The sequence below is a fragment of the Coregonus clupeaformis genome, chromosome 17, assembly GCF_020615455.1.
Source record: "Coregonus clupeaformis isolate EN_2021a chromosome 17, ASM2061545v1, whole genome shotgun sequence".
Lineage (NCBI taxonomy): Eukaryota > Metazoa > Chordata > Actinopteri > Salmoniformes > Salmonidae > Coregonus > Coregonus clupeaformis.
The window spans coordinates 71,898,719-71,926,102 of NC_059208.1; the positions used below are offsets into that span (position 1 = coordinate 71,898,719).

Genomic DNA, 27,384 nt, shown 5'->3' on the forward strand with positions numbered 1-27,384 from the left:
AAGTAAAGTTTATTTGGGAGTTAATCTAATCTACTCACCGGTTTCACTGAGAAATCACAGGCGTTTTCAAGCGTCGCCAACCTTTTTTTCCTACTAATAAATACTACAATATTCTCTACTTTAAAGAGAGTTAGCAAAATAGTCGTACAATGCAATTAAATCGCTGACAAATCTCTAATTTGTGTGGCAGTAGTGAGGCTGCAGTGGTTACAAAGAAAATCCACGTCATTGATTGAACTCGAGCTGTCCTGTTGGCGGTGTGACAATGATGCGACATTTCAGAGCATATCGCCACCTACAGCTTGAAGAAGCAACTGGCAAGTTTATCTCTCTCTCCCCCTCCCTCCATCTATCTCACTTCAAGCATGCACACACACACACTGGAAGGTCTTTCAGTTATTTCTTTATTTGGTGTTAAACGTAGTCTACAATTAAATTGTTTAGTTTCATTAACATGATATATGAAATGAAAAGCACACACAGTTTATCATAACCAGTTAAGAAGGAACAAAGTAACATAAGTACTCTTTCCATAGAGTTTGAATATGGTAAATATATATAAATATATATAAATGTTTATATTTTATGCACATGAGCAAAAGAAAGTGCCTTTCAAAAAACCCATCGACACTGGCACTGCACATAATGGAATAGAACGGAGAAAATGGGACGTTAACATAAAGTTCACAAACATGCTCCGACGTCTAAATTACCCAATTGCATTTCCAATTCGTATTCTAGGTCTAATTTAGCCACTCCTTACACATGAGGCTTATGAAGAGCATGACAGAGATGAGGTAGAAAGTGAAGAAGGCAGCGTTGAGGCGCCGTGCCACTCTGGTCCAATAGCCGGGTTTCCCCTCCCTCCTGCCGCTGGCGAACAGAGCTAATGTCCGCTCCACCACCCGTAGGTCCTCCAGAATCAACAGCAGCAGGCAAGACTCTCCTGGTGTTCGCACAACATTGATGACCTGGAGATTATCAACGTGAGATTATTATTAGTATTAGTACTATTTACAGTGCTTTCGGAAAGTATTCAGACCCCTTCACTTTTTCCACATTTTGTTACGTTACAGCCTTATTCTAAAATGGATTAAATAAATAAAAATCCTCAGCAATCTATACACAATACCCCATAATGAAAAAGTGAAAACAGGTTTTTAGAAATGTTTGCATATGTATTCAAAATAAAAAACAAAGTATTCAGACCCTTTGGTATGAGACTCGAAATTGAGCTCAGGTGCATCCTGTTTCCATTGATCATCCTTGAGATGTTTCTACAACTTGATTGGAGTCCTCCTGTGGTAAATTCAATTGACTGGACATGATTTGGAAAGAAACACACCTGTCTATATAAGGTCCCACAGTTGACAGTGCATGTCAGAGCAAAAACCAAGCCATGAGGTGGAAGGAATTGGCCGCCCTGCCAAACTGAGCATTTGGGGGAGAAAGGCCTTGGTCAGGGAGGTGACCAAGAACTCGATGGTCACTCTAACAGAGCTCTATAGTACCTCTGTGGAGATGGGAGAAACTTCCAGAAGGACAACCATCTCTGCAGCACTCCACCAATCAGGCCTTTATGGTAGAGTGGCCAGACGGAAACCACTCCTCAGTAAAAGGCACATGACAGCCCACTTGGAGTTTGCCAAAAGGCACCTAAAGACTCTCAGACCATGAGAAACAAGATTATCTGGTCTGATGAAACCAAGATTGAACTCTTTGGCCTGAATGCCAAGCGACACATCTGGGGGAAACCTTGCACCATCCTTCGGTGAAGCATGGTGGTGGCAGCATCATGCTGTGGGGATGTATTTCAGCGGCAGGGACTGGGAGACTAGTCAGGATCGAGGCAAAGATGAACAGATCAAAGTACAGAGAGATCCTTGATGAAAACCTGTTCCAGAGCGCTCAGGACCTCAGACTTGGGCGAAGGTTCACCTTCCAACAGGACAACGTCTCTGAATGTCCTTGAGTGGCTCAGCCAGAGCCCGGACATGAACCCGATCAAACATCTCTGAGAGACATAGCTGTGCAGCAACGCTCCCCATCCAACCTGACAGAGCTTGAGAGGATCTGAAGAATAATGGGAGAAACTCTCCAAATACAGGTGTGCCAAGCTTGTAGCGTCATACCCAAGAAGACGCGAGGCTGTAATTGCTGCCAAAGGTGCTTCAACAAAGTACTGAGTAAAGGGTCTGAATACTTATGTAAAAAAAAAAAGTTTGAAACTTTTGCTAATTTATATAAAAAACTAACAACCTGTTTTTGCGTTGTCATTATGGAGTATTGTGTGTAGATTGATGAGGGGGGAAAAAACAATTTAATCCATTTTAGAATAAGGCTGTAACCTAACAAAATTTGGAAAAAGTCAAGGGGTCTGAATACTTTCCGAAGACACTGTATACTAGTAGTGCTAGGCTGGAGCAAAAGCCTGTGAGATCATTAACATGAGAGAAAAGGGAACTCTACACGTGTAAAACACTTTTTTTGCCAAAGAATACTGAACAAAAATATAAACGCAACATGTAAAGTGTTGGTCTCACGTTTCATGAGTTGAAATAAAAGATCCCAGAAAAATCTTATTTTTCTAACATGTTGTGCACAAATTTGTTTACATCCCTGTTAGTAAGCATTTCTCCTTTGCCAATATAATCCATCCACCTGACAGGTGTGGCATATCAAGAAGCTGATTAAACAGCATGATCATTACACAGGTGCACCTTGTGCTGCGGACAATAAAAGGCCACTCTAAAATGTGCAGTTTTGTCACACAACACAATGCAACAGATGGCTTACGTTTTTAGGGAGCGTGCAATTGACATGCTGACTGCAGGAATGTCCACCAGACCTGTTGCAAGATAATTTAATGTTCATTTCTCTACCATAAGCCACCTCCAATGTTGTTTTAGAGAATTTGGCAGTATGTCCAACCAGCCTCACAACCGCAGACCACGTGTAACCACGCCAGCCCAGGACCTCCACATCTGGCTTCTTCACCTGCAGGATTGTCTGAGACCATCCACCCGGACAGCTGATGAAACTCTGGGTTTGCACAACCGAAGGATTTCTGCACGAACTGTCAGAAACCTGCATGCTCGTCGTCCTCAACAGGGTCTTGACCTGACTGCAGTTCGGCGTCGTAACCGACTTCAGTGGGCAAATGCACAGCTTAGATGGCCACTGGCACACTGGAGAAGTGTGCTCTTCACGGATGAATCCCGGTTTCAACTGTACCGGGCAGATAGCATGTGTATGTCGTGTGGGTGAGCGGTTTGCTGATGTCAACATTGTGAACAGACTGGCCCATGGTGGCGGTGGGGTTATGGTTTGTGCAGGCATAAGCTACGGACAACGAACACATTGCATTGTATCGATGGCAATTTTAATGCACAGAGATACCGTGACGAGATCCTGAGGCCCATTGTCATGCCATTCATCCGCCGCCATCACCTCATGTTTCAGCATGATAATGCACGGCCCCATGTCACAAGGATCTGTACACAATTCCTGGAAGCTGAAAATGTCCCAGTTCCATGGCATGCATACTCACCAGATGTCACCCATTGAGCATGTTTGGGATGCTCTGGATCAACGTGTTCCAGTTCCTGCCAATATCCAGCAACTTTGCACAGCCATTGAAGAGGAGTGGGACAACATTCCACAGGCCACAACAGCCTGATCAACTCTATGCGAATGAGATGTGTCGCACTGCATGAGGCAAATGGTGGTCACAACAGATACTGACTGATTTTCTGATTCACGCTCCTACCTTTTATTTTAAGGTATCTTGGACCAACAGATGCAGGTCTGTATTCTCAGTCATGTGAAATCCATAGATTAGGGCCTAATTAATTTATTTCAATTGACTGATTTCTTTATATGAACTGTAACTCAGTAAAATCTTTGAAATTGTTGCATATTGTGTTCATATTTTTGTTCAGTGTAGTTAGGAATCTCTTAGTGCATGGCTAGAGCAAATTATGTTGCACCCTTTTGATACCTAGGACCAATATTGAAGAACGTTGCTATAGATGTGTGCGTCCCAAATGGCACCCTTTTCCCTTTAGACCCTGGTCAAAAGCAGTGCACCATATAGGGAATAGGGTGCCATTTGAGACGCAACCAAAATAAAGTAGGTAATCTAACCTCTTCTGCAACAGGCAATGGTTCACATGGAGCTTTTCTTCCAGCCACAGCACAGATACAGGCACAGCAACCACGCCTCCTCTCCTCCTCTGAAACCAATCGACAGCTCTGTCACTGACATTATCAGTTGTATCATGTCATGGGCTGCATCCCAAATGGCACCCTATACCCTACATGGTGCACTACTAGGCTCTGGTCAAAAGTAGTGCAGTCATGATGATTTTACTCATCACCTGTTATATTTCCCCCTCTGTAGGAAACTGCCCTGCCTACAAACGACAGCACAAAGAGAGGCACTTGTGTCAGTGGCGTACCTGGGTCACAGGTGTGACAAGGGGTGTGGTCTGGTTTGTTGTCAGTCGTATGCGGGGGCATGGTCTATACCTGTCTCTTGGTGGACGGAGTCTCTCTCCATCAGGTGAGTCACTAAGATGGTCTCCAACAGGCTTAGCAACATGAAGGCAAAGATCACTATACAGTAGGTCGCTGTGAGGGAGAACACACACACAGACAATAGAAGATCACTACACAGGCCACATTGTGGGAGATAACACATCCGTTGGACACAGATACTCTGTGTGTGACTGTGCATATATACTAGATGTTTGTGGTTTTGTGTGTAACCTATGAGAGGGGTCCTGTTTGACATGGAGGGCAGTATGTCATTGAGGATGAGCAGCAGAACAGAGATGGCAAGCAGCACGGTGACCTTAAAGCCCAGTTTCTCCCCCCGCTGGTCTGAGATCAGGAAGGAGGCCAGATCCAGACACAGGAAGAACAGGATGGGAAGCATAAAGTTGATGACGTGGAGGAGGGGCCTCCTCCTCATGGTTATCTAAGGAAAAGAGATGAGCCAGGAAGAAGGATATGACAGTGATGTCATATGTGGCATAGTAATGTCTGGCCTGGTCATAGATCCAGCTATATGGAGTGTGTGTGTGTGCGTGCGTGCTTCAGACGTACAGTGTATGAGATTTGGTCCCACTCGCGATTGAAAATTAGTTTGCCCCTGGAGACGGTCATGTCCAGGAACTCCCACTCTCCCTGCGTCTGCATGACCTCACGAGAAGCCTGGGTGGCCCGGGACGAGTTAGAGAAAGGGATGAGCTGTATATCTGTCACTGAGGGAAGGAAAGGAGGGAGAGGAAGATAGGAATAGACGGAGAAGGAGAGGTGAAGAGAAGTCACTCATCCATATTTGTGTTGTTGTGCGTGTGTGTGCATACATAGTATGATGATTTGATGAAGACAGCAGATGCAGCACGCCAATTGCACTAAACCTCTGTTTGTTTAGGATATACACAACCCCCCTTCTCCCTTCACCACTAAACCCACCCCTTACACACACTCACACACACACATGCCCCTCTCCCTTTCCCCTAAAGCCCCCTATACCTTACACACACACTCACATGAACACACACTCACATGAACACACACAATTGCGGGAACCCGGTTACCGGGATTTACCGCCCAAAACCACTCCCTTTTCCCGGGATAAATAACTGCGGAAAACAAAACAAAATAAATTATTTATATGAACAGCATGGCGCGAAATGATACTGTTAAATTATATGCGATGTCAAAATCTGGCTTCTCTACGGCTTCTGCATGATGAATCATCAACGCTCAGGGTGGGGACAGGCAGCCCATCTCACTATGGAGCGCAGTTCACAATGCATGTAGACCTAGCATTTCATGGTAACTTTTTTTCTTGTGACAGGTAGGCCTGCATTTGCTGCAGCATAGCCTATGCTACAGTAATATAAATACTGAATGTGCGTCCAATTTACCCATCTCCATCTGGCTTTCGGGGGTCACCTTATTTTCATTGTAAAGATGTTTTATTTATTTATTGCAGCTGCAGTTTTAAAAACAGCCCATCACTGGAATATCTTTGCTTTAAATCAGTGCACGCATGAGCACTCTCTCACAGTCTTTCTCTCTCCATCAACTCCATTCAAATTGCTTTTAAAATAGATCATCCTGTTCTAGATTGATATATAGCCCAATATATAGATGTTCTAGCCTACCTCTTTCAGGTAATAAATTCATGTAGTATTAGCCTTATATTTAGCTAATGAATGATGTGTTATGCATAATAACTTTCTAACTAATAGCCTCTGTCTCTTGCGCAATACGAACACACCTGTGCTCCGCTGGCCTCTCTCCTTAAAAAACGCTCCTTAGATATTGGAGTCCCATGCAGGAAAAGCTAGACTAGAATAGCTAGCTGGACATTATTATTTTAGTATTTCTTATACCAATAGACTATTCGAAGAGGGACACAAGCTCTTGTTTGCTGAATGTTAAATACAGCAGCCAATAGAACTCACGGGTAGTTTGAAAGAAGAGCAAACGCGCGATGGCGGTAGGCTATAGCAGTTATTTATTCAGACCCATTACCATTAAATCTTCGTGAAGAGAAGTGAAAGCCTTCTGCATCTAATTCTAGTCCTATATTATTTATGGATGTCATTAGAATGATGAAGATAAGGACAACGAAATGTATTTCATTTCTGTTGAAAGCGAGGAAGGAATGAAGCAACAATAGAGAGAGAAAGAGGTGGTAGGCTAATAACATTAGGGGAAATATGATGCAAGGTATATATGTGTCAGTCTACTAATTATACAAATAGGCCCTATTATATTTCTAAATTAAATCAAATTCCCTAGCCTATACTTGTAACTTTGTAGGCCGAATGTGCTGCACCAGAATCGCATGTTCTCTCCCTGCTTTATCATGGTTTGAACGATGTGCGTAATTCCAGTCCATATAATACAGTATAATACAATACAGTAAAGTAATACAGTTCACGCGCAAAAAGATTAGCCTACTGTAGCTAGTTTAATGTATTTACCCAAGAGAGCATATATCTAGCTACATCTATTGGCTTTTATGTTTTTCTGTTGTGCGTAATGTGCAGTAGCCTATATCATATATTTATGTATTGGATAACGTCACAATCATTTGGGCTTTTTTGGGCTTGGGCTCAATAAATGTCTTTAATGTAGGGCTCATAAAATGTATTTAATGTATGGCTCATCAGGCTCAGGTAGCATCAGAATTGAATTTTCGATCAAAACTCTAATCCAATCCAGACATAGGCCTATTTATATGCTTTATGATGCTTTTGAATGACACTTCCGGTTTTGGCGGGAAATACCGGGTTACCTGGGAGAAAAGTAATTTATTCTCAGGATGGAACATTTGTAAAATACCTGGAAAATATTAAACCCTACCACTCACCAATGTGTATGGCGGAGCTGAATGTGATGTTACATCTCTGTGTGTCGAAGGGGAACTTGTGGACGTCCATCTTACAGGTGCTGACCACCTTAATTTCTTCCTCCAATAAGACGATCCCATCATGGGACACATACAGGTATGGGCTGGGAGGGGCATCATGCTTCTCTGTCCTGAGACAACAAACACTTACACACACGTAGTTGATGTGGACTCACTAGCTAGTTAACAGTGTGTGTGCGCTAGTAGGGGCAGGGAAGGGATCTACTCTGGCTGCGTTTTTCCCAGGCAGCCCAATTCTGATCTTTTTGCCACTAATTGGTCTTTTGACCAATCAGATCAGATCTTTTGCCCATAATTGGGCAAAAGATCTGGGGTGCTTTCAGTTTGCTTTAACGTTTGCTACATTGCATAACGGTTTGTATTGAACGACAGGTTTTCCCAAAACGTTCTCGTACATTCTTGAACAGACTGAGATACGTTTGCTCTGTTCGGTGGGTGTGCCGGGGTATGTCTTGAAGCAATGAGTGACGTACTTAAAGTGCAGCGGTGCATTTTGAACCCACAACCCAAACCCTCCCCGTTTTTCAACTGGTCATTCAGTACAGCACCGTTTCCATTCAATTGAACGTTCTATTACGTATTTATGTACTGAATTGGGATGTACATATTTCCCTTTCAAGACGATTCGATACATACCTACATACTTTAGTCTGAGATTTTATTAGAGGAACGAATCGATGCGATTTGGTTCGATGCGATACGATTCGATGCACTAACATTTGTTGCATAAACACATTCATTTTCCATTTTTAATTCAAATCTGCTGCTGATGGAGCTCATGAGCTGGGCCTCTCTGAGCTGGAGTTATCTGAGCTGACTTCTGTTTGTGTGTAAATGATGTATAAGTCTATGGTGTATGTAGGCACCTGAGCTGAGCCATAAGGGAAACTGGGCATCTACCACCCCACTATCAGTCATCACCACTAATTAATTTGTCATTTTTGCAGATTAAAAGTGTTAGAGCTAGTAATGTATCAATATTTTTCTTTTAAAATTAGCTATGACATAGCCAATGGATATATAGCACAACTTTGGATTTCACCCCTGTCTAATAATTTAATGGTTTAGACCAGGGGTATTCAACTCTTACCCTATGAGGTCCGGAGCCTACTGATTTTCTGTTCAACCTGATAATTAATTGCACTCACCTCGTGTCCCAGGTATAAATCAGTCCCTGATTAGAGGGGCACAATGAAAAAACACAGTGGACCTGGCTTCGAGGTCCAGAGTTGAGTTTGAGGGGTATCGACCGTTTGGAATTTTTGACGGACTCAGAGTGAGCTTCTCTTCTTCTCCTGCTTCTACCATGCAGTGCGGGTAGTAAAAGTGATTGCTCCTAGTTATTAACTTTACCATGTATATCTAAAATGACCATAAATACTGATTGTTTCAAGCAAAACTACCAAAACTATTGCTGATGGTAAACCTGAACAATCGAAATAACATCCAATATCAGCTAAGCCCGGATCAGCATATAGCCAGATGAGAGTTGTCTCCAGCGGTAGCTTAGGCTACTCTTATTCCGGTAAAACACCATTTTCAACAGCACATTTGATAAAGATAACCTAGCTAATTACATTGGTTGTCACTCAACTAAGAAAGCCTAATATTGCGCAAGGGGACACTAAAGGGAACACTAAAAGAACACATCCTAGATCTGAATGAATGAAATAATCTTATTAAATACTTTTTTCTTTACATAGTTGAATGTGCTGACAACAAAATCACACAAAAATTATCAATGGAAATCAAATTTATCAACCTATGGAGGTCTGGATTTGGAGTCACCCTCAAAATTAAAGTGGAAAACCACACTACAGGCTGATCCAACTTTGATGTAATGTCCTTAAAACAAGTCAAAATGAGGCTCAGTAGTGTGTGTGGCCTCCACGTGCCTGTATGACCTCCCTACAACGCCTGGGCATGCTCCTGATGAGGTGGCGGATGGTCTCCCGAGGGATCTCCTCCCAGACCTGGACTAAAGCATGATGTCCCAGATGTGCTCAATTGGATTCAGGTCTGGGGAACGGGCGGGCCAGTCCATAGCATCAATGCCTTCCTCTTGCAGGAGCTGCTGACATACTCCAGCCACATGAGGTCTAGCATTGTCTTGCATTAGGAGGAACCCAGGGCCAACTGCACCAGCATATGGTCTCACAAGGGGTCTGAGGATCTCATCTCAGTACCTAATGGCTGTCAGGCTACCTCTGGCGAGCACATGGAGGACTGTGCGGCCCCACAAAGAAATGCCACCCCACACCATGACTGACCCACCACCAAACCGGTCATGCTGGAGGATGTTGCAGGCAGCAGAACGTTCTCCACGGCGTCTCCAGACTCTGTCACGTCTGTCACGTGCTCAGTGTGAACCTGCTTTCATCTGTGAAGAGCACAGGGCGCCAGTGGCGAATTTGCCAATCTTGGTGTTCTCTGGCAAATGCCAAACGTCCTGCACGGTGTTGGGCTGTAAGCACAACCCCCACCTGTGGACGTCGGGCCCTCATACCACCCTCATGGAGTCTGTTTCTGACCGTTTGAGCAGACACATGCACATTTGTGGCCTGCTGGAGGTCATTTTGCAGGGCTCTGGCAGTGCTCCTCCTGCTCCTCCTTGCACAAAGGTGGAGGTAGCAGTCCTGCTGCTGGGTTGTTGCCCTCCTACGGCCTCCTCCACGTCTCCTGATGTACTGGCCTGTCTCCTGGTAGCGCCTCCATACTCTGGACACTACGCTGACAGACACAGCAAACCTTCTTGCCACAGCTCGCATTGATGTGCCATCCTGGATGAGCTGCACTACCTGAGCCACTTGTGTGGGTTGTAGACTCTGTCTCATGCTACCACCAGAGTGAAAGCACCGCCAGCATTCAAAAGTGACCAAAACATCAGCCAGGAAGCATAGGAACTGAGAAGTGGTCTGTGGTCACCACCTGCAAAACCAGTCCTGTATTGGGGGTGTCTTGCTAATTGCCTATAATTTCCACCTGTTGTCTATTCCATTTGCACAACAGCATGTGAAATGTATTGTCAATCAGTGTTGCTTCCTAAGTGGACAGTTTGATTTCACAGAAGTGTGATTGACTTGGAGTTACATTGTGTTGTTTAAGTGTTCCCTTTATTTTTTTGAGCAGTGTATATACACTACCATTCAAACGTTTGGGGTCACTTAGAAATTTTGTCCATTAAAATAACATCAAATTGATCAGAAATACAGTGTAGACATTGTTAATGTTGTAAATGGATATTGTAGCTGGAAACGGCTGATTCTTAATGGATTATCTACATAGGCGTACAGAGGCCCATTATCAGCAACCATCAGTCCTGTGTTCCAATGGCACGTTGTGTTTGCTAATCCAAGTTTATCATTTTAAAAGGCTAATTGATCATTAGAAAACCCTTTTGCAATTATGTTAGCACAGCTGAAAACTGTTGTGCTGATTAAAGAAGCAATAAAACTGGCCTTCTTGAGACTAGTTGAGTATCTGGAGCATCAGCAATTGTGGGTTCGATTACAGGCTCAAAATGGCCAGAAACAAATAACTTTCTTCTGAAACTCGTCAGTCTATTCTTGTTCTGAGAAATTAAGGCTATTCTATGCGAGATATTGCCAACAAACTGAAGATCTCGTACAACGCTGTGTACTACTCCCTTCACAGAACAGCGCAAACTGGCTCTAACCAGAATAGAAAGAGGAGTGGGAGGCCCCGGTGCACAACTGAGCAAGAGGACAAATACATTAGAGTGTCTAGTTTGAGAAACAGACGCCTCACAGGTCCTCAACTGGCAGCTTCATTAAATAGTACCCACAAAACACCAGTCTCAACGTCAACAGTGAAGAGGCGACTCCGGGATGCTGACCTTCTAGGCAGAGTTGCAAAGAAAAAGCCATATCTCAGACAGTTTTTTTCTTTGCAACGCTGCTGCATAGGATAAGTTCATTAGAGTTACCAGCCTCAGAAATTTCAGCCCAAATAAATGCTTCACAGAGTTCAAGTAACAGACACATCTCAACATCAACTGTTCAGAGGTGAATCAGGCCATGGTCGATTTGCTGCAAAGAAACCACTACTAAAGGACACCAATAAGAAGAAGAGACTTGCTTGGGCCAAGAAGCACAAGCAATGGACATTAGACCGGTGGAAATGTGTCCTTTGGTCTGGAGTCCAAATTGGAGATTTTTGGTTCCAACCGCCGTGTCTTTGTGAGATGCAGTGTGGGTGAACGGATGATCTCTGCATGTGCAGCATTCTGCAGTGATATGCCATCCCATCTGGTTTGATCTTAGTGGGATTATCATTTGTTTTTCAACAGGACAATGAGCCATCACACCTCTAGGCTGTGTAAGGGATATTTTACCAAGAAGGAGAGGGATGGAGTGCTGCATCAGATGACCTGGCCTCCACAATCCCCCAACCTCAACCAAATTGAGATGGTTTGGGATGAGTCGAACGGCAGAGTGAAGGAAAAGCAGCCAACAAGTGCTCAGCATTTGTGGGAACTCCTTCAAGACTGTTGGAAAAGCATTCCAGTGAAGGTGTTTGAGAGAATGCCAAGAGTGTGCAAAGCTGTCATCAAGGCAAAGGGTGGCTACTTTGAAGAATCTCAAATATAAAATATATTTTGATTTGTTTAACACTTTTTTGGTTACTACATGATTCCATATGTGTTATTTCAAAGTTTTGATTTCTTCACTATTATTATACAATATAGAAAATAGTAAAAATAAATAAAGACCCTGGAATGAGTAGGTGTGTCCAAACTTTTGACTGGTACTGTGTATAACTGAACAAAAATATAAATGCAACATACAACAATTTCAACGATTTTACTGAGTTACAGTTCAAATACGGAAATCAGTGAAATGAAATAAATTAATTAGGCCCTAATCTATGGATTTCACATGACTGGTAATACATACCACCATTTGCCTGATGCAGCATCATCTTCGCATAGAGTTGATCAGGCTGTTGATTGTGGCCTCTGGAATGTTGTCCCACTCCTCTTCAATGGCTGTGCTAAGTTGGTGGATATTGGCGGGAACTGGATCACGCTGTTGTACACGTCAATCCAGAGCATCCTAAACATGACATGTCTGGTGAGTATGCAGGCCATGGAAGAGCTGGGACATTTTCAGCTTCCAGGAATTGTGTACAGATCCTTGCGACATGGGGCCATGCATTATCATGCTGAAACATGAGGTGATGGCGGCAGATGAATGGCAAGGCAATGGGCCTCAGGATCTCGTCACGGTATATCTGTGCATTCAAATTGCCATCGATAAAATGCAATTGTGTTTGTTGTCCGTAGCTTATGCCTGCCCATACCATAACCACAGCCACCATGGAGCACTCTGTTCAAAACGTTGAAATCAGCAAACCACTCGCCCACACGATGCCATACACTCTGTCTGCCATCTGCCCGGTACAGTTGAAACCGGGATTCATCCGTGAAGAGCACACTTCTCCAGCGTGAGCGTTTGCCCACTGAAGTCAGTTATGACGCCAAACTGCTGTCAGGTCAAGACCCTGTTGAGGATGACGAGCACGCAGATGAGCTTCCCTGAGACAGTTTCTGGCAGTTTGCGCAAAAATTATTTGGTTGTCCAAACCGACAGTTTCATCAGCTGTCTGGGCGGCTGGTCTCAGACGATCCTGCAGGTGAAGAAGTTGGATGTGGAGGTCCTGGCCTGGTGTGGTTACATGTGTTCTGCGGTTCTGAGGCTGGTTCGACGTACTGCAAAATTCTCTAAAACGACGTTGGAGGCGGTTTATGGTAGAAATTCTCTGGCAACAGCTCTGGTGGAAATTCCTGCAGTCAGCATGCCAATTGCACGCTCCCTCAAAACTTGAGACATCTGTGGCATTGTGTTGTGTGACAAAACTGCACATTTTAGAGTGGTCTTTTATTGTCCCCAGCACAAGGTGCACCTGTGTAATGATCATGCTGTTTAATCAGCTTCTTGATATGCCACACCTGTCAGGTGGATGGAATATCTTGGCAAAGGAGAAATGCTCACTAACAGGGATGTAAACAAATTTGTGCACAACATTTGAGAGAAATTAGCTTTTTGTGCGTATAGAACATTTCTGGGATCATTCATTTCAACTCATGAAACAGGGGACCAACACTTTACATGTTGCATTTATATTTTTGTTCAGTATATTTTGTGTATAATGTGTATATTTATGTTGTATTACAAAGGGTGCATTTGAAAAAGAGACTTAGGTCTCAATATGTCTTCCCTTTTAAAATAAAGGTTAAATAAAAACATTTAAAAAGATCCAGATGAGGTTTAGGGTTGAGCGAGTGATTTGTCCCAAAAATAATGCTTTTATTTTTTTTAGATCTTTAGTACCAGCCTATTGCTAGTTACCCATTCTAAAACTAACTGGCGCTCTATGTTCAGGGTGTCAGTTTTTAAGTTTACTGTTGCAGCCAAAGTGTATACTGTTCAGTTGTCAGCATACATGGACACACAGGCTTTATTCAAGGTCAGTGGAAGGTCATTAGTAAACACAGAAAATAACAATGGTCCAAGCTGGCCACACTCCACCGAACTTCCATTAGACAGGCTTCCATTAAAGAAAACCCTCTGTGTTCTATTGGATAGGTAACTGTCCATCCATGATAAGGCAGAGGATGTTAATCCATAACACCTAGTTTTTTCAGCAATATGTTATGATCAATGATATCAAAGGCTGTACTGAAGTCTAACAAAACAGCTCCCACAATCTTCTTCTTATTAATTTCATTCAGCAATCATCAGCCATTTGTGTCAGTTCAAGCATGTTGAGTGCCCTTCTCTAGAAGCATGCTGAAAGTCTGTATTTGGTCGAACACCATTTTTTTCCAAAGGTAACAGGCTGTTTGAACCATTAAAGGATGCTTTGCTATTTTTGGGCAGCGGAATGACCTTTGCATCCCTCCAGGCCTGAGGGCAAACTTCGTCTTCTAGGCTTAGATTGAAGATGTGGCAAATAGGAGTTGCAATGCATTCCGCTACCAACCTCAGTAATTTACCATCCAGGTTGTCAGTTCCAGGTGTTTTGTCCTTATTTATAGATAGCAATAATTTGTTTACCTCTTCCACACTAACTGTGGAATTCAAAGCTACAGTGCTTGTCTTTCATTATTTGGTCCGTTATGCATGAATATGAAGGCTCAGCATTTGTTGTTTGCATGTTTGCTAGTCTTGTCAACAAACTTAAGTGGTTGGCAATATCAAAGGGGTTTGTTCTGAATGATCCATCTGCCTCAATGAAGGATAGAGCTGAGTTAGCTTTCCTGTCTAGAATTTCATTTAAGGTACTCCAGAGCTTGTTACTATCATTCATTTATTTGTTCCATGGTATAGTTTATTCTTCTTTTTGTTTAGTTTAGTTACGTGATTTCTCAAATAACTCTATGTTTGCCAATAGTTTCTTCTTCTTTTTGTTTAGTTACGTGATTTCTCAATTTACTCTATGTTTGCCAGTCTGCTGTGTTGCCAGATTTGTTTGCCATTCCCTAAGCACAGGGGTGTCAAACTCATTCCACGGAGGGCTGAGTGTCTGCAGGTTTTTGTTTTTTCGTTTAAATTAAGACCTAGACAACCAGGTGAGGGGAGTTCCTTACTAATTAGTGACCTTAATTCATCAATCAAGGACAAGAGTGGAGAGAAAACGCGCGGACACTTGGCCCTCCGTGAAATGAGTTTGACACATGTGCCTTAGCCTCATCCCTAAAGCAACAGCTACTCTTCCTGGTGGTACTATCTCTGACCCCAGGTAAGAAAAGGATAGTGTCGAAGGTGATCTAGAACAAATGCAGCCCTGTCAGCTAAACAGTTCTGTTGTCCACATGGAATGCATTATGGCCTTAAACTATCTGGAGGTGTAATGAAGAACAGTCCACAACACACTAAACATGATTTATAGAAGTAGCATATATGACTGTGACCATGTGCTCAGAGCATGGCTCTAAATGTAATGTTTTCATTGGTGCACTGGTGCTCCCAACTTATTAAAGTTAGGAGCACAACAAAAAATGTAAGAGCACCGGAAAATATATTTTTAAATCGATTGAGATATAGTCTATATTGGGCCTATATGTATTCTAGCTACATGTTATGCCCTATAAATATATATGTAACCCGATAAATACATTTGTTTATTATAAAAAGCAAAAACAATTATACAAATACTTGTTATTGAAAATACAATGTAATTTGTGGAATGTTCTGTTTCTACATTGTGTAAAAACATTATTTTCCAATTGAGATGCATTTAGGGATGCACATTTTGGTAAATGTTGCTGCCGACTAACCGACCCCCATTAACCCGTTAACAACCGGTTAAATTAGTTCCAAACAGTAAAATGGTGTGACCAACAGAAATTACTATGTATGCGTAGGCCCACAAGGAACTGACATTTTTAATTGAGCTTAATTGAAACATGCGACAATAGCAAGCCTATTGTCTCAGCCAAGAGGCTATATTATTGAACATACAACTACTGTAATAAAGCAGCCAATGTAGGCTAAAACATAATCTTCATGTGACAGAGATGAAAATCTCAGTTAGAAACTTAGAAAGAGGGGAAATCTAAAGATGCAACAACTAGGATGGGTTGCTTATAGGATTGTGCTTTTAGCTTGTGGACAATGAAGGAAAGTTGATATTAAAACGAATTGAACATGCTGGTTTCAATGGCAAATGAGGTCAAAATGTCTTTACGAAATGTTTCCCTCAGTGTTTCTGGTCAGATTTTGGCTAGGCTACTTTGAAGCAATGTAAGACATGGCTCCTAATATAAGGTAAAACGTCCAGTTTTCCTAAAATTAAATATGTTTTAAACAAGCAAACTGCCTCCAGCTCAGATGGGTGGTGGGCAATGCGTTGATAGCCTACCGTATTGACCACTCGAATGGCGAGTGTGCGCGTGAGTGCTTTTGATACTCACATCTCGTAGATGAAGAGGTCTGGTATCCACAACATCTCTTTGGGAACGGAGACCCTGGATATTCCACAAAACTGACTAGGATCCCACCAGATCCGTTCATTATTCCAGGTCTGGAGGGAGGAGAGGACAGGAGAAGCAGGGGGGTGGATCAGTGGAAAATGAGTGGAACATAACAGTGTAAAATAGAGAAGAACTCACCAGTTCTATCCAGATGAAGGGAACAAAGGTCTGGGACTTCTCAATCTGGAAACACACACACCATGTAAATATCACCAGATAACACAAACCACTCTATCTCTCTTAGACACACACACACACAAACTTACCTCCCCTTCCACACACACACACACACACACACAAACACACACACACACTGACCACGGCGAGGATAGCGTAAAGGTAAACATCCAGGTGCACCATGGTTGGGTGTGTGTGGTCGAGCACAGGCCGCGTGGAGGTGAACACATCGTTTCCTCTGGTCAGGTTGAGGTGGTCCAGAACATCCTGGTAACTACACACCCTCTCAGGTGTACCTGGAAGGACAGACAGACACACACTTCATACACACTCTCAGGTGAGACTGTAACTATAGGGGCAGTGAGACACACACATGTTCAGGCATTAAGATTGAACATCAGTACAACCGTCTGAGAAAATGTCCATGATCAGGGTTTGATTGAGCGCTAATAATTAATTGATGACAATAATTTCCTTTATTTACTAATTTCCTAGTAGCCACCTCTCTGTCAGATTTACAGTATTAGATTATAGTCTTTCTCTAAACATCTTACAGGTCCCTTCGCCATGATACTGTTTACTTTGGCTTGGGGCCAAGACTAAAAATCTATCTGCAAATGGAAGAAACTGATGTCCGACAATCGTTTAAGATCTAAGAATTTGCCCACGACGTGGAAATGTAGTCCGGGGCGGCATAATTGTATCAGAAGATAGCTAAAATCGTACAGTCTGTGCAGGCCTTCCAGTCCTTATTCAATAACATCATTTTTAATTGCTCCTGATAACTACATGCTCAGGGTTAGTGCACACTATCATAAGAGGCTATTGCAACAAGATGTTGTTGAGTAAAAGAGCTAGAGAACAATTTGGTCCAAACTAGAAAAACATGTTCATGTGCACCACAAAAAAGTATAGTCTTGCACTGTAAAAAGGGCAACTCAACCAATTGCTTAATCAGCTTTAACAGTGAGTTGAGTGTACTTCAAAAGGACAGTAATTTGAGATAATGTGTTAGTTTGTTTAGTCAATTTGAACAAGCTTGTTGAGTAAAATTACAACTTCATGTTTGCTCAAAACCACACCCATCATTATCTTATTTCCCAGCATGGTCTATTGCAGGTTGATTTTCAGAATAGTTTCAATACCTGTGTTTTTGCATGAACTAATCCAATCTGTTAGCTTTCTAATGATCTCTCTACTCCAAATATCAAGCGAGTTACGTGCCATTGCACGCTGAGTGTCACCAACCAGTCAAAGTTTGCAGTTACTTTTAAGACATTTATTCAAATAATGAATAACAACTATTTGCTTAATACAAAACACAATACATGAAATCCATTGACAGCCATATTGTTCTTCTTACACACACACACCCAGTGTCTGTGTGCATCATTGTCGCGCACACACGTGCACGTAAATGCATACACGTGCACATGTATACGTGCACATGTACACGTGCACACATTTGTACACATACAAGCAAAATAATGTATTGGCTACATTCACTTATTTTCACGTGCACATGTGCGTGCACATACATATGTATGACAGAGAAACACTCTCACACTGTACATGTTCATGCCATCCGATGTAGTCCTCGCACATATCATGGTTGTGACCCTTAGTTTTCAAATTCCATTCGGATAAATAACACCTCTTATAAATACATGTCACAGAGAACGTGTATAGGCTTTACTCAAAAAACAATGTGTCGTCTAACACGTCCCTGGGTACAGCATACAGTATGTTGATGTGCCAACGCAACCCTCTCACAAACCCAGGACCTGAACTTTTGTGACAGTCACACAGAGTAAACAATATCTGAAAAGAGCTAAAACTGGGGAGGGGTTGAAAGCTAAAAAGGGTCAGAGTAAGCTCTGGTCTCTCTCTAAGCAGCAACTAAAATTAGAAATGTTAAAGAAAATATGACCTCACACACACAAACGTCACAAGAGAGTAAGGACTGACCATCTCTTTGGATCTGATTCATGTGGGCTTTGGTTAGAGCCTTTGCCGTTCGTCTACTGGCTTGAGCTGTTGAACGTTTGATACAAATATAAGTATCAAGATTTAGGAAAACACAACGTGGTGTCGCAACGCATTTCCGCGTTGTCTCTGTGTTGCTGTGCTGTTTGTTGCTTCTTGGCTACCTGCCAAACTTTTTCGCTGTTTACTCTTAATAACCATTTAATCAAACTCTGTATTTAACAAGTTTACCAACGTCTTTGTTTTGGTTTTGTCCTCACACAACTTTCTAAATTCAACTTTGTCACCCCGCTTTATCTGGACGTAGATTTGCAGGATCTCCCGAGTGGCGCAGCGGTCTAAGGCACTGCATCTCAATGCTAGAGGCGTCACTACAGACTCTGGTTCGATTCCAGGCTGTATCACAATCCGGCCTTGATTGGGAGTCCCGTAGGGCGGCTCACAATTGGCCCAGCGTCGTCCGGGTTTCGTCCTCCGGACGAAAAGGCTCAATTACATTATGCCTTCTCATTGCAGTCGCTGTACTCATAATAGACAGGAGAACTATCGCCTTATGGTGAGGATAGCCGAGTTGCAAGCTCTGCTTCAGACGCAATCGTTAGGCAAGGGCAATTTAAGTGTAGAAAAGGATGATACAGCGTCTGTGCCACCAGTAAATACAGGTATTAGTGTTAATCCCACTGCACAGTCCCCACAGCCAGACAATTTTCTGGAAAGAAATGCTGTCGGCATGCTCAACCAGTGTCGCTCATTCAGCCGATAGAAACATTCAACCGGTTTTCCCCACTAAGCAAGGAGATTGGCGTCAGAGCCCAAGCCTTATCAGGTCTCTCCTACACCCGTTATGGGGTCTGAGCCGCCAAAGCCTCCCACCATTAGCTCGGATAAATGTGAAAAATATTAGACATAAAAATAATCATCCAGCGATCATACATTTGTTTACCAAGGGGCAGGGCTACCGACGTATAGGCTAATCTGAAGATAGTGCTGGCTGAGGCTAAAACTGGCGAGTGTAGATGGTATAGGAATATTGTTATCTACGTCGGCACCAACGATGTTAGGATGAAACAGTCAGAGGTCACCAAGCGCAACATAACTTCAGTGTGTGACTTAGCTAGATAGATGTATTGGCATCGAGTAATTGTCTCTGGCCCCCTCCCAATTAGGTGGAGTGTTAGGTTGGCGTGATAAGCTCTACAGCAGACTCGCACAACTCAATCGCTGGTTGAATGCTGTTTTCTGCCCTTCCCAAAATATAGAATTTGTAGATAACTGGCCCTCTTTCTGGGACTTCTCCACAAATAGGACCAAGCCTGGCCTGCTGAGGAGTGATGGACTCCATCAGAGCTGGAGGGGTGCTCTCATCGTATCTATCAACATAGACAGGGCTCTAACTACTCTAGATCCACAATGAGATAGGGTGCAGGCCAGGCAGCAGGTTGTTAGCCAGCCTACCAGTTTAGTGGAGTCTACCCCTAGCACAGACAGTGTAGTCAGCTGAGTTTTCCCAATTGCGACTGTGTCTGTGCCTCGATTTAGGTCGGGCAAAACTAAACCTGGTGGTGTTCGCTTTAGCAATCTCACTGGAATAAATACCTTCATTCCTGTCATTATTGAAAGAGATTGTGATAATACCTCAATCTGAATGAAACATGGCCTGACTGAAACATGTCTCAAGCCTGATGAATTTACTGTGTTAAATGAGGCCTCTCCTCCTGGTGACACTAGTGACCATATCCCCCACGCATCCTGCAAAGGCAGAGGTGTTGCTAACATTTATGACAGAAAATGTCAATGTACACATTTTTGTTGTTGTTGCATTTTCGTCTTTTGAACTTTGATTCATGAAATCTATGCAGCCTACTCAATCACTTTTTATAGCTACTGTTTACAGGCCTCCTGGGCCGTATACAGTGTTCCTCATTGAGTTCCCTGAATTCCAATCGGACCTCGTCAGTCATGGCAGATAATATTCACATGGAAAAGTCCACAGACCCACTCCAAAAGGCTTTCGGAGCCTTCATTGACTCAGTGGGTTTTGTCCAACATGTCTCGGAACCTACGGCCACAATCATACCCTGGATCTAGTGTTGTCACATGGAATAAATATTGTGGATCTGTGTTTTTCCTCATACTCCTGAACTATCGGACCACCATTCTATTAAGTTTGCAATCGCAACAAATAATCTGCTCAGACCCCAACCAAGGATTATCAAAAGGTGCGCTATAAATTCTCTGACAACCCAAAAATTCATAGATGCCCTTCCAGACTCCCTCCACCTACCCAAGGACGTTGGAGTAAAAATCATTTAACCACCTAATTTAGGATCTAAACTTAACCTTGCGTAATACCCTAGATGCAGTCTAACCTCTAAAAACAGCTCCTTGGTATACTGAAAATACCCGAGCACTGAAGCAAGCTTCCAGAAAATTGGAATGGAAATGGCACTGCATCAAATTGGAAGTCTTCCGACTAGCTTGGAAAGAGAGTACCGTGCAATATCGAAGAGCCCTCACTGCTGCTCGATCAGCCTACTTTCCCAACCTGATTGAGGAGAATAAAAACAATCCAAAATGTATTTTTGATACTGTCACAAAGCTAACTAAAAAGCAGCATTCCCCAAGTGAGGATGGCCTTCACTTCAGCAGTGATGAATTCATGACCTTCTTCGACAAAAAAATCATGATAATTTGAAAGCAAATGACAGACTCCTCTCTGAATATGCGTATTTCTCCAAAACTCAGGTGTCCTGAGTCTGCACAAAACTACCAGGACTTAGGAGCAATGGAGACACTTGAGTTTTTTAATCCTGTATCTCTCGACACATTCACAAAAATAGTCATGGCCTCTAAACCTTCTAGCTGCCTACTGGACCCTATTCCAACTAAACTACTGAAAGAGCTACTTCCTGTGCTTGGCCCTCCTATGTTGAACATAATAAAATGGCTCTCTATCCTCCGGTTGTATACCAAACTCACTAAAAGTTCTTGCCTAGTTTAGATTTTATCTGTCGGAAAGATATCAGTTCGTCTCTGTGGATGGTTTGTCACCTGACAAATCAATGGTATGTTTTGGTGTTCCTCAAGGTTCCGTTTTAGGACCACTATTGTTTTCACTATATATTCTACCTCTTGGTGATGTCATTCGGAAACACAATGTCAACTTTCACTGCTATGCAGACGACACACAGCTGTACATTTCGATGAAACATGGTGAAGCCCCAAAATGGCCTACCCTGGAAGCCTGTGTTTCAGACATAATGAAGTTGAAGGCGACAATTCTTGTACTTTTTACTTTGACTTTAAACTCAGACAAAAGAGATGCTAGTTCTAGGTCCCAAGAAACAAAGAGATATGCTGTTTGATCTGACAATTAATCTTGATGGTTATCACAAATAAAACTGTGAAGGACCTCAGCGTTACTCTGGACCCTGATCTCTCTTTTGACGAACATATCAAAAACATTTAAAGGGCAGCTTTTTTCCATCTTCGTGCCATTGCAAAAATCTGAAACTTTTTGTCCAAAACTGATGGAGAAAAGCTAATCCATGCTTTTGTCACTTCTAGATTAGACTACTGCAATGTTCTACTCTCCGGCTACCTGGATAAAGCACTAAATAAACTTCACTTAGTGCTAAATACGGCTGGTAGAATCTTGACTACAACCCCCAAATCATATTACTCTTCCTGTTAAGGCTAGGGCTGATTTCAAGGTTGTACTGCTAACCTACAAAGCATTACATGGACTTGCTCCTACTTATCTCTCTGATTTGGCCCTGCCGTACATACCTACACGTACACTACAGTCACAAGATGCAGGCCTCCTTATTGTTCCTAGAATTTCTAAGCAAACAGCTGGAGACAGGACTTTCTCCTATAGAGCTAAATTTTTATGGAATGGTCTGCCTATCCATGTGAGAGATGCAGACTCAGTCTTGACCTTTAAGTCTTTACTGAAGACTCATCTCTTCAGTAGGTCCTATGATTGAGTGTAGTCTGGCCCAGGGGTGCGAAGGTGAACGGCAAGGCACTGGGGTGACGAACCACCCTTGCTGTCTCTGCCTGGCCAGCTCCCCTCTCTCCACTGGGATTCTCTGCCTCTGACCCTATTACGGGGGCTGAGTCACTGTCTTACTAGTGCTCTCCCATGCCGTCCCTAGGAGGGGTGCATCACGTCGTGCCAGGCTTTTTTTGCTATACTCAGCTTGAGTGGGTTGTGTCACTGATGTGATCTTTCTGTCCGGATTTGCGCCCCCTCTGGCTCGTGCGGTGGGGGAGATCTTCATGGGCTATACTCAGTCCTGTCTCAGGGTAGTAAGTTGGTGGTCTGTTGATATCCCTCTAGTGGTGTGGGGGCTGTGCTTTGGCAAAGTGGGTGGGGTTATATCCTGCCTGGTTCGTCCACAGTGTCCCCCAACCACCCCTGTCTCAGTCTCCAGTATCTATGATGCAATAGTCTATGTGCCGGGGGCTAGGGGCAGTCTGTCCTATCTGGTGTAATTCTCCTGTCTTATCTGGTGTCCTGTGTGATCTTAAGTATGTGTAACCGGTGTGAAATGGCTAGCTAGTTAGTGGTGCGCGCTAGTAGCATTTCAATCAGTGACGTCACTTGCTCTGAGACCTTGAAGTAGTTGTTTCCCTTGCTCTGCAAGGGCTGCGGCTTTTGTGGAGCGACGGGAAACGGTGCTTCGAGGGTGACTGTTGTTGATGTGTGCAGAGGGTCCCTGGTTCGAGCCCAGGTAGGGGCGAGGAGAGGGACGGAAGCAACACTGTTACATTGATGCTGTTGACCCGGATCACTGGTTGCTGCGGTAAAAGGAGGAGGTCAAAGGGGGGTGAGTGTAACCGGTGTGAAATGGCTAGCTAGTTAGCGGAGCGCGCTAGTAGCATTTCAATCGGTGACGTCACTTGCTCTGAGACCTTGAAGTAGTTGTTTCCCTTGCTCTACAAGGGCCGCGGCTTTTGTGGAGCGACGGGTAACGGTGCTTCGAGGGTGACTGTTGTCGATTGTGTGCAGAGGGTCCCTGGTTCAAGCCCAGGTAGGGGCGAGGAGAGGGTCGGAAGCAACACTGTTACATATGCTCCCTCTAATTCTCCCATCTCTCTCTCTCTGGCTCTCTCTATACCCTCCCCTCCCAGAGAACCTGAGCCCTAGGACCATGCCTCAGGACTACCTGGCCTGACGACTCCTGGCTGTCCCCATCCCCAGTCCACCTGGCCGTGCTGTTGATCCAGTTTCTGCTGTTCTGCCTGTGGCTATGGAACCCTGACCTGTTCACCGGACGTGCTACCTTGTCGTGCTGCTGCGCCAGTTTCAACTGTTGTGCCTGCGGCTATGGAATCCTGACCTGTTCACCGGACGTGCTACTTTGTACCGGAACCGCTGTTTTTGAACCTCTCTCTCTCTCTCTACCGCACCTGCTGTCTCGACCTCTGAATGCTTGGCTATGAAAAGGCAACTGACATTTACTCCCGAGGTGCTGACCTGTTGCACCCTCTACAACCACTGTGATTATTATTTGACCCTGCTGGTCATCTATGAATGTTTGAACATCTTGAAGAACAATCTGGCCTTAATGGCCATGTACTCTTATAGAGCCTGGTTCCTCTCTAGGTTTCTTCCTAGGTTCCTGCCTTTCTAGGGAGTTTTTACTAGCCACAGTGCTTCTACATCTGCATTGCTTGCTCTTTGGGGTTTTAGGCTGGGTTTTGCTGATGTAAAAAGGGATTTATAAATTAATTTGATTGATTGATTGGTCAAAAGGTTTTGTACTTGCGCCACACAGAGGACTTTCAAATGTCACACCCGAATGTCTGCCCTATTAAATCCAGGGATTCGTCCTAGAAGTGACATCGGTGTGACACGTACTGAGTATACGAAGAGGCAGGATGCAGACGCAGGAATTAACAAGGTCAAGGTTTACTTAACAATTAGCAAGAGAAATAACAAAGATAGAGTAAACGACACGAAGCTTAACAATCACACATAACATCATACAGAACAGTCCAGGGCTAAATAGGGGTGGTGATGAGATGATGAGGTGCAGGTGCGCTGGAGGTGATTAGGGTGCGTTGGGTTCCCATTCTGGTGTTGCCGGATGATACGCTACAGTAGCTTTGATTGGGCTAACAGGAAAATCATCCGGTTAAATAGCCTATTGCAGTTTGATTCAAAGTATGTAGCTAGCTAGTTTACAATTCATTAATGATTTCGGAATAGACGGGGGTTTGATAGTGCAGAGAAATTAGTGCCGCGAAAGCCTGATGTGATGTGTTACAATCTAGCATCCACCGAATTGATGTGAAAGTGCTCCGTTGCTATGTTTCATCAGATTAATAATTATATTTATATTCTGAATTTGGCAATAAAACATACAGATTATGAAAGCAAAGACATCGTTTTGTTAACACCAGATGAAACCCACAAACAGCGAAAAATCTACATTTTGACAAAAACACATATGCAAATTAGCCATAACGACTTCCGAATGACTATGATAGAGCGCGTCACATATGTAATGTATTTCCATGAAGAGTTTAATTTTAAAGATAACATTTTCACTTAGACACTCACTTGGTGAAGGCTACAGAAGCGAAAGCCATTGAATACAACAACCATGTCTCTGTAGCTAACAAATACAGTCATGGGTGGTAACTACAATTCACTCTAAAGGCAAGTCACACTGGGAAATATGCAAATAAAGTAGAATAAATTCTCAAGTTGAATTGTATGTTCACTCAACCTAAAATTCTAAGTTCAGTGAACATACAATTCAACTTGAGAATGTGTGTTGGTTTAGCTATATGCCCAAATGTTGAACAAACTCGCCATCCTGTTTAATCAACATATTTTCTTACTGCAGTGTACGTGAGAGTGCTCCCAAGGCTACAAAAAGTATCAAAACTACTCACCTGAAAGAAAGAGTAGACAGAGTAGAGCAACCCAGAGCATGACACCAGCCATGTGTGTGTGAGTGGAACGGTGACACAGAGAGAGTGTGTGTGAAACAGCAGGACAGTCAGAGTGTGTGACTTTATGTCTCTGTGTGTGTGAGACAAGAGTCCAATGTGCAGGCGTGTCTGTGAGTGTGCGTGCTGTGTGTGTGTGCAGAGAGGTGCCAGAAATGACAGTCATCCATTTTCACCTGCAATGACACCATAGGGAGAGAGAGAGAGGGGGGGAATGGGGTAAGGAGGGAGAAAAGAAAGAAGAGACAGATGAGGAGGGGCTTTAAGACACTTGACCGGGGCTGGCGGACACACTGATTGGATTGTGTGGGCCAGCAAAACTCTGATTGGTTTAAAATGATTAGAGTGACTTTTGATTGGTTTAGGGTGGTCTGAGTGAGAGATGGGTTTAGACACTGCAGAGAGACAGAGTCCGTATCCCAAATGGGCTGCAGCTACCCGTAAACATGGATCCAAAAAGGGCCCATGGGGCTCTGGTCAAAAGCAGCGCACTATACAGGGAATAGGGTGCCATTTGGGACACAGACCATTCTGATATCAATGTCTGGTAAGAGAAACATCATCCTGCTCATACAGAGGAATAAAGGATGAGGAGGAAAGAAGGGAGAAATCATTCTAGGAACACTTACAGTAATATGAACCGACCACCCCCGGCAACAGCCCCTTCTAAACCAGATGTACAAGATGGGTTTGTGTTGAGTCAACAACCAGTCAGCATGACTGTGTGTTTGTGTGTGTGTGTGCAGAGATGGGAGGTATTTATTTGACATGTATTTGAAATACGTATTTCGATTACTTTAAAGTATTTTATCATTTGTATTTCACTGACCTGAACTACAATCCAATGTATTTTGGAAAAAGATACTTGAATTTGTATTTTTCGCCCCCTATCACCACATTTGCTGCATTGGTATCAAAAGTCTGATGGCACTAATGTGTTATAAGAGCATCTGCTAAATGACCAATATGTAAATAAACTCTCGGTCCCCATCAGTCTCAGCTAGCGTGGTTCAGCTGAAGGAAGGGGTGAGTAGAAAAACCTCTACTATCCAGGAAATGCGTAACCAGCTCCGGGATCTACAATTGGGGATGATCTCAGTCAAAACAAACAGCAGAGGAGCAAGAGTCACCAGAGCACAGCCGGCCATATCCCACAATAGAGGAGGAAAGGAGGGAGAAATCATTATAGGAACACTTACAGTAATATGAACCGACCACCCCCGGCAACAGCCCCTTCTAAACCAGCTGTCCAAGATGGGTTTGTGTTGAGTCAACAACCGGTCAACATGTCAGGCTCCCAGGCCTCAGCCAGCTCGTCAGGCTCCCAGGCTTCAGCCGGCTCGTCAGGCTCCCAGGCCTCAGCCGGCTCATCAGGCTCCCATGCCTCAGCCGGCTCGTCAGGCTCCTAGGCCTCAGCCGGCTTGTCAGGCTCCCATGCCTCAGCCGGCTCGTCAGGCTCCGATGCCTCAGCTGGCTCGTCAGGCTTCCATGCCTCAGCTGGCTCAACAGGTTCCCGCACCTCAGCAGAAGCGACCGGCCCGCTCCTGGTCCTCGGGACTGTCCCTCTGGTCGGCTTCGTCCTGCGGCTGGAGCCGCGCATCAGGGAGGGGGTACTGTCACGTCTACTCCCGCTCCTCCTCTCTGGCGTTCGTTGTCGCCAGTTCACTCACCATTACACACACCTGCCACCATCGTTACGCGCACCTGCGCGTCATGAGACTCACCTGGACTCCATCACCTCCCTGATTACCTCCCCTATACCCTATATCTGTCACTCCCTTTGGTTCTTTCCCCAGGC

At 43.7% G+C, this 27,384-nt stretch overlaps 1 protein-coding gene across 1 annotated transcript; it reads right to left on the bottom strand.

Annotated features, from left to right (window-relative positions):
* Positions 1-408: 408 nt before the first annotated feature.
* On the bottom strand, positions 409-25,841 carry LOC121572337 (5-hydroxytryptamine receptor 3A-like). The gene is made up of 10 exons (XM_041884401.2): positions 25,530-25,841; positions 16,773-16,927; positions 16,593-16,637; positions 16,395-16,504; positions 7,397-7,566; positions 5,110-5,267; positions 4,771-4,981; positions 4,531-4,632; positions 4,147-4,235; positions 409-971 (listed from the first exon to the last, which is right to left on the bottom strand). Exons 1-10 carry the CDS (start codon positions 25,750-25,752, stop codon positions 744-746), a joined length of 1,491 nt encoding a protein of 496 aa, XP_041740335.1. The 5' UTR covers positions 25,753-25,841; the 3' UTR covers positions 409-743.
* Positions 25,842-27,384: the final 1,543 nt, after the last annotated feature.